The 8,406-nt window shown below is 30.8% G+C and overlaps 2 protein-coding genes across 2 annotated transcripts; one reads left to right on the top strand and one right to left on the bottom strand.

The window, feature by feature from the left end:
• Nucleotides 1-425: 425 nt before the first annotated feature.
• Nucleotides 426-5,931, top strand: LOC119599717. Its single transcript, XM_037949614.1, has 5 exons — nt 426-433; nt 495-569; nt 630-730; nt 5,050-5,607; nt 5,924-5,931. Exons 1-5 carry the CDS (start codon nt 426-428, stop codon nt 5,929-5,931), a joined length of 750 nt encoding a protein of 249 aa, XP_037805542.1.
• A 61-nt stretch (nt 5,932-5,992) lies between these two features.
• Nucleotides 5,993-7,588, bottom strand: LOC119599716. The gene has a single exon (XM_037949613.1). It carries the CDS (start codon nt 7,586-7,588, stop codon nt 5,993-5,995), a length of 1,596 nt encoding a protein of 531 aa, XP_037805541.1.
• Nucleotides 7,589-8,406: the final 818 nt, after the last annotated feature.

The raw sequence follows: 8,406 nt of genomic DNA, 5'->3' as shown, positions 1-8,406 counted from the left end.
TTTACATATACGTTTATAAATTCTGCTTGTTGTTTTAGTTTTCTCATGCATCAACCCAAACATATGACAGTTTAATGATACTTTGTAACATAGAAAAAAATGCAGAGTTGTTTAAATTATACATTCTAAGGCGAATTTGTAATGTGAGTTGATAGCTCAGCTGTTTATTGAATTCGCCGTTGACCTGCCAAATTTACTTTTGCATGTTGTTACAAACAAAAACAATAAAACATTTGAAAAGTCTTTAACAAAAACAATATGCATTAACTTTAATTTGTTTTGATAAATTCGCCTTAAAATACATTTTGTTTGTGCACTGTAGTTAAACAACTCCGGAATAGTACAATAAATTTTACTTTTAATAAAACATTTTAAGAAATAGAGACACAATAAGTTTTTGATATGTTTTATCTAAAATTAATGAGATGGAAAGGTAAGAAATAAAATAATTATTTAATAAAAATGTTACCAATATTAATTGTGTTCTTATTTAGGTTTTTAAAAAGAATAGACAAACCAACATTGGATCAAAACTCCAATGAGACACCGAGTACCCGTAAAAAAGCAAGGTAATTTTCTAATGAATTTTCTTTTTTGTATTCGCAAATTCATAACATGTATAATTGTAGGCATTCTGACCAGAATAATCTGGATGAAATTGTTAGCGATGTATGCTCCAGCGAGGTTGACGACGAATCCGATTCAGATGAAGATGTGTCGGCAAAAAAGTGTAAATAATTTTACTAAATACATGCAGTTCTATAATTATATTTTATTGATAACGTTTTTTAAAACTTCGATTGAAAGTTTTAAAGTCTTCTGTGTTGCCGGCCATAAAAGTTTTCTAAATTAACATTTAGATAGATTAATGATTCTATTACTATTTGTTAAATGTTGATGACAATGCCGATAATTTTTTTAAGGACACAGGCTAAACGCTATAGTAGTGTAGGGTATAATTATTAACTTATTTTAGGTATTGAAAATTGTTAAGGTGTTTTAGAGTTAACGGTAGCCAAACAAAAGAACCGATATATTTAAGTAATTTGTATATATATTTATTAATATACTAGCTTATTACCCGCTACTTTGTTAGCGAGGGTTTTTATAGAATGAGAAATATGTTGGCTCTTCATTTAGCAAGGAAAAAATAATATGTTTTACAAAGATTACAAATTTTTAAATATTGGTAATTCCCTAATTTGAAGAAATGATGATTGTATATGAGTACTCAATTTTAAGTACTTAAAAGTCCACTTTTATAGATTCTCATTTACTCCGGGCTCTATATGCTTAATTTCATGTTTTTAGGTTGAATTTTATAGAAAACTCAAAAAGTACCAATCGAAGGACGAAAAAGTGCCAAAAAGTTCACTTTTATAGATTTTCATTAACTAAGGCCTCTACATGCTTAATTTCATGTTTCTAGGTTTAATTTTATTGAAAACTCAAAAAGTACCAGTCGAAGTACGATAAAGTACCAAAAAGTCCCCTTTTATACATTCTAATTTACTCCAGGCTCTACATGCTTAATTTTATGTTTCTAGGTTAAATTTTATAAAAAACTGAAAAAAGTACCAGTCGAAGAATGAAAAAGTACAAAAAAGTCTCCTTTTATAGATTCTTATTTACTCCGGGCTCTACATGCTTAATTTCATGTTTCTATGTTAAATTTTATAGAAAAATCAAAAAGTACCAATCGAAGAACAAAAAAGTACCAAAAAGGTCCTCTTTTATAGTTTCCAATTTACTCCGGGCTCTATATGCTTAATTTCATGTTTTTAGGTTCAATTTTATAGAAAAATCAAAAAGTACCAGTCGAAGAACGAAAAAGTACCAAAAAGTCCCCTTTTATATATTCTCATTAACTAAGGGCTCTGCATGCTTAATTTCATGTTTCTAGGTTTAATTTGATAGAAAACTCAAAAAGTACCAGTCGAAGGACGAAAAAGTACCAAAAAGTCCCCTATTATAGATTCTCATTTACTCTGGGCTCTACATGCTTAATTTTATCTTTCTAGGTTAAATTTTATAGAAAACTCAAAAAGTACCAGTCGAAGGACGAAAAAGTACCAAAAAGTCCCCTTTTATAGATTCTCATTAACTAAGGATTCCGCATGCTTCATTTCATGTTTCTAGGTTAAATTTTATAGAAAACTCAAAAAGTACCAGTCGAAGGACGAAAAAGTACCAAAAAGTCCCCTTTTATAGATTCTCATTTACTCCGGGCTCTACATGCTTAATTTCAGGTTTCTAGGTTAAATTTTATAGAAAACTCAAAAAGTACCAGTCGAAAGACGAAAAAGTACCAAAAAGTCCCCTTTTATAGATTCTCATTTACTAAGGGCTCTACATGCTTAATTTCATGTTTCTAGGTTAAATTTTATAGAAAACTCAAAAAGTACCAGACGAAGGACGAAAAAGTACCAAAAAGTCCCCTTTTATAGATTCTCATTTACTAAGGGCACTACATGCTTAATTTCATGTTTCTAGGTTAAATTTTATAGAAAACTCAAAAAGTACCAGTCGAAGGACGAAAAAGTACCAAAAAGTCCCCTTTTATAAATTCTCATTTACTCTGGGCTCTACATGCTTAAATTCATGTTTCTATGTTAAATTTTATAGAAAACTCAAAAAGTACCAGTCGAAAAACGAAAAAGTTCCAAAAAGTCCCCTTTTATAGATTCTCATTTACTCCGGGCTATACATGCTTAATTTCATGTTTCTAGGTTAAATTTTATAGAAAACACAAAAAGTATCAGTCGAAAGACGAAAAAGTACCAAAAAGTCCCCAGTTATAGATTCTCATTTACTAAGGGCTCTACATGATTAATTTCATGTTTCTAGGTTAAATTTTATAGAAAACTCAAAAAGTACCAGTCGAAGGACGAAAAAGTACCTAAAAGTCCCCTTTTATAGATTCTCATTTACTAAGGGCTCTACATGCTTAATTTCATGTTTCTAGGTTAAATTTTATAGAAAACTCAAAAAGTACCAGTTGAAAGACGAAAAAGTACCAAATAGTCCCCTTTTATAGATTCTCATTTACTAAGGGCTCTACATGCTTAATTTTATGTTTCTAGGTTAAATTTTATAGAAAACTCAAAAAGTACCAGTCGAAGGACGAAAAAGTACCAAAAAGTCCCCTTTTATAGATTCTCATTAACTAAGGCCTCCGCATGCTTAATTTCATGTTTCTAGGTTAAATTTTATAGAAAACTCAAAAAGTACCAGTCGAAGGACGAAAAAGTACCAAAAAGTCCCCTATTATAGATTCTCATTTACTCTGGGCTCTACATGCTTAATTTCATGTTTCTAGGTTAAATTTTATAGAAAACTCAAAAAGTACCAGTCGAAGGACGAAAAAGTACCAAAAAGTCCCCTATTATAGATTCTCATTTACTCTGGGCTCTACATGCTTAAATTCATGTTTCTAGGTTAAATTTTATAGAAAACTCAAAAAGTACCAGTCGAAGGACGAAAAAGTACCAAAAAGTCCCCTTTTATAGATTCTCATTTACTCCGGGCTCTACATGCTTAATTTCATGTTTTTAGGTTAAATTTTATAGAAAACTCAAAAAGTACCAGTCGAAGGACGAAAAAGTACCAAAAAGTCCCCTTTTATAGATTTTCATTTACTCCGGTCTCTAGATGCTTAATTTCATGTTTCTAGGTTCAATATTATAGAAAATTCAAAAAGTACCTTTTGAAGAACGAAAAAGTACCAAAAAGTCCCATTTTATAGATTCTCATTTACTCCGAGCTCTACATGCTTAATTTCATGTTTCTAGGTTTAATTTTAAAGAAAACTCAAAAAAGTACCTGTGTAGAACGAAAAAGTAGCGAAAAGTCCCTTTATTATTAATTTCATGTTTCTATTTCAATATCATAGAAAACTCAAAAAGGACCAGTTGGAGAATGAAAAGTACCAAAAAATATCACTTGGTACCGGGGTTCCAAATAACACCCCATTAGGATATTTAGTGTTTCTAAATTTAAAAATTTTATTTAAATTGGATCATTCTGGTTGAATAAAATCAAATTTCCCGTTTTTACCCCTTTTGGTACTTTTTTCCTCCCCATTAAAATTCTATTCCAAAAAGTTGCAACATCGTAGTGGGAGCCCGTTATTATGTATTCATATGTATAAGTTAATAAACCAAAAACAATGTTTTATGAAAAAAGTACCAAAAATAGGTACAATTTTAACCCCTTAAACGTCCGAATATCCAAAAAGTACTAAATTCATATTTTTGTTTTTTCGTTAAGTTATAAAGGAGTCAAAAATATTTTTTGAATGTGCACTGGTTTAAAAGATACATGGGGTGCGAAAAAAGTACCAAAATACAGTTTTTACCCGTTTATTCCCTAAAGGGGCCGAATTTTAAAAAAGTACCAGACACCTGTCCGTTTATTTTTTAAATGAACAGCGATAAGCTTTAAACTGTTTTTGTATCTTTTCTAGTTTAGGAGATATAAGGTTACCGAATTTACCCGTTTTTACCCTTTTTTACCCCCTAAACATTCGAATTTCCAAAAATCCCGTCTTAGTGGATCTATTTGGCGGGAGACCAATCTCCTGTCCAAATTTCAGCTCTTTAGCTTCAACCGTTTAGGCTGTGCGATGATGAATCAGTCAGTGAATCAGTCAGTCAGTCAGTCAGTCAGTCAGTCAGTAACGTTAGAATTTTATATACATAGAAGACTATATAGGGACTTATTCCTAGTCTTAGAACAATTTTTGTATGAAATTTTAATTAGTATAAATAAGGTTCATAGATTATTGATGAGACAACAAATTAAATTCTTTTAATTTCAGTCCATATAGGCAAAAAATTCGTATAAATTGGTTGCGTGATAAAAGATTTAACAAATGGCTCATACTCAAAGATGACAACTTGTGGTGCAAATACTGTCTTTGCAAATTCAAGCCAAAACTCTCCGGCTTGGTGGCTCATCTTACAACAAAAAAGCATATTAATGCAATTGCTCCTTTTAATGTTGGACAGCAAACAAAAGTTAATTTCAACCCAATTTCTTCACATAAAGACACAAAACGTGCGTGTTTGCAAAACGCAATTTATGCTGCCTGTCATACTTCAATAAACTCGGTAGATCATTTGACATTATTACAAAAAAAGACATTCTGCGATAGTGCTATTGCCAAGGACTTGCAAATGGGTCGCACAAAATGTACTAAAATTATTGAAAACGTTTTGTGTCCATATTTCAAAAAGGAACTAATAGCTGATATCGGAGATATCGTTTTTAGTCTTTTAATAGATGAATCTACGGATGTATCGGTGAAGAAGCAGCTTGGTATTGTTGTGCGTTATTATAGTGAAAGTTCTCGTTGTATAGTAAACACATTTTTAAAATTAGTAGAACTTGAAGACTCTACAGCTTCTGCAATTACTAAAGCAATTTTGTTGACACTAAATGAATTTAACGTGAATTTAAACAAATTTAAAGGTCTTGGTACCGATAATGCTAATGCTATGGTGGGTGCAAATAAAGGTGTCATAGCACAACTGAAAAACTCAAATATTATATTAGTGCCTTGTGTGTGCCATTCAGTACAATTGGCAGTATCCAGTGCTTCCAAATGTATGCCAAATGAAATTGAATATTTAATATCTGAAAGTTATAACTGGTTTGCGAAGTCCCCGTCCAGGCAAAATTCAATTCTAAGTGTAATAATCAGTGTTGCCAGGAGCTGGAAGAAAAAAAGCTAAATGCCCTTAAAAAAATGCTAAAAAAGGCCAAAGTTTTTTTAATTCAAATACTGAGGTTGTGTTTATTTTTAAGTAAATATTGTTATTAATTACATAAAGACTATATAATAGTTATATTATAGTTTTTAAACTAATTAAAATTAAAAGGTACTTCATGTATAAAACAAGTTATAATGGGCTACTTACAGATAAATAAGTATTTTATATGAAATACAATAAATCCAATGCACGTTTAAATATTTTTGTCTTTTAAGCAATTATAAAATAGGTATAATAATTTCCTCATCATCTGATGAATCGGAACTAGGATTTGTATAATTATCACGACTTTCTAGGAACTTTATTAGATCATCGGAAATTTCGAAATCGTGGCAACATTTCTGAAGTCTTTTTAAAGAACATCGAATATTTAATAATGCATTTAGCATTTTTAGTTTAATTCGATTTCTTTGTTTTGTTTTCACAATTTTCATGGTACTAAACAGCCTTTCAACCTCCGCATTACTAAAAGGTAGTACTAAAAAGCTAAATACGAATTGTAGCAATTCAGTAAATGGATTTTCCTGCAGGGCATTTTTAAACTCTCGCACCTCGACCCAAAAATCGACTGTTGATTCTGTGTAAGTCCATTTGTAGTTTAAAAGGTTTCGCCATTGGGCTTCAATCATGGTTATTTCATCAGCGGTATAGTTATATTTTTCATTTTTAATATGAGAGAATGTATTTGGTTTCACTATTTTAAGTGAATTGTCAACAGATAAAAAATCAATTTTTCGAAGAGTATCCATATTTGCTGGCAATCTTTGTCTCAATTGTTCAATAAGTTTTATTAAAAAACTTCGACATTTTTGGCGTATTAATTGTTCAGAATTTTCGTTTATAATTCCGTTTTTTATTTTATCTCTCATATATAGTTCAAACTTGTACGAAAATTGTGGAGAAGATTTTAAAAATTGCTCAAGTGGGGATGATAATGAGTCAAAATTTTCGTCCGGTATAACAATTTGTGAGCACAAACTTTGCAATAAACATTTTAAATCTGAGAAGAGTTTTGTTGGATCCGCCGAGTTACTTTCGAATGACTTATTTACTTTTTGCACTTCTGCCAGCACTGGTTTCAAAAAAAGGAGATACGCTAAATTATAATCTGTATACAATTCGCTTAAATGTTTAGCTTTGTGGCACTGGTGCTTTGACGAAACTTCGTTGAAATGGGCTTTTAACTCAAACCATTGGTCAACAATACGTTTAACGGCAACTTCAATAGAAAGCCACCTAGTATCACAAGCCCTCACAAGTGGTTCTTGGCCGTTATTTAATGATAAATATAGGGATTGGTATGAATTTTGCCTGGACGGGGATTTCGCAAACCAGTTATAACTTTCAGATATTAAATATTCAATTTCATTTGGCATACATTTGGAAGCACTGGATACTGCCAATTGTACTGAATGGCACACACAAGGCACTAATATAATATTTGAGTTTTTCTTTTTCAGTTGTGCTATGACACCTTTATTTGCACCCACCATAGCATTAGCATTATCGGTACCAAGACCTTTAAATTTTTTTAAATTCACGTTAAATTCATTTAGTGTCAACAAAATTGCTTTAGTAATTGCAGAAGCTGTAGAGTCTTCAAGTTCTACTAATTTTAAAAATGTGTTTACTATACAACGAGAACTTTCACTATAATAACACACAACAATACCAAGCTGCTTCTTCATCGATACATCCGTAGATTCATCTATTAAAAGACTAAAAACGCTATCTCCGATATCAGCTATTAGTTCCTTTTTGAAATATGGACACAAAACGTTTTCAATAATTTTAGTACATTTTGTGCGACCCATTTGCAAGTCCTTGGCAATAGTACTATCGCAGAATGTCTTTTTTTGTAATAATGTCAAATGGTCTACCAAGTTTATTGAAGTATGACAGGCAGCATAAATTGCGTTTTGCAAACACGCACGTTTTGTGTCTTTATGTGAAGAAATTGGGTTGAAATTAACTTTTGTTTGCTGTCCAACATTAAAAGGAGCAATTGCATTAATATGCTTTTTTGTTGTAAGATGAGCCACTAAGCCGGAGAGTTTTGGCTTGAATTTGCAAAGACAGTATTTGCACCACAAGTTGTCATCTTTGAGTATGAGCCATTTGTTAAATCTTTTATCACGCAACCAATTTATACGAATTTTTTGCCTATATGGACTGAAATTAAAAGAATTTAATTTGTTGTCTCATCAATAATCTATGAACCTTATTTATACTAATTAAAATTTCATACAAAAATTGTTCTAAGACTAGGAATAAGTCCCTATATAGTATATTAATAAATATATATACACATTACTTAAATATATCGGTTCTTTTGTTTGGCTACCGTTAATTCTAAAACACCTTAACAATTTTCAATACCTAAAATAAGTTAATAATTATACCCTACACTACTATAGCGTTTAGCCTGTGTCCTTAAAAAAATTATCGGCATTGTCATCAACATTTAACAAATAGTAATAGAATCATTAATCTATCTAAATGTTAATTTAGAAAACTTTTACTTTTTTTAAAAAACGTTATCAATAAAATATAATTATAGAACTGCATGTATTTAGTAAAATTATTTACACTTTTTTTGCCGACACATCTTCATCTGAATCGGATTCGTCGT

The sequence above is a fragment of the Lucilia sericata genome, unplaced genomic scaffold (genome assembly GCF_015586225.1).
Source record: "Lucilia sericata isolate MDLA Ls3-8-SP2 unplaced genomic scaffold, ASM1558622v1 Contig000086F_arrow, whole genome shotgun sequence".
NCBI classification, from domain to species: domain Eukaryota; kingdom Metazoa; phylum Arthropoda; class Insecta; order Diptera; family Calliphoridae; genus Lucilia; species Lucilia sericata.
The sequence above is the reverse complement of the archived record's forward strand: the minus strand, read 5'-3'. Positions and strand labels throughout refer to the sequence as shown.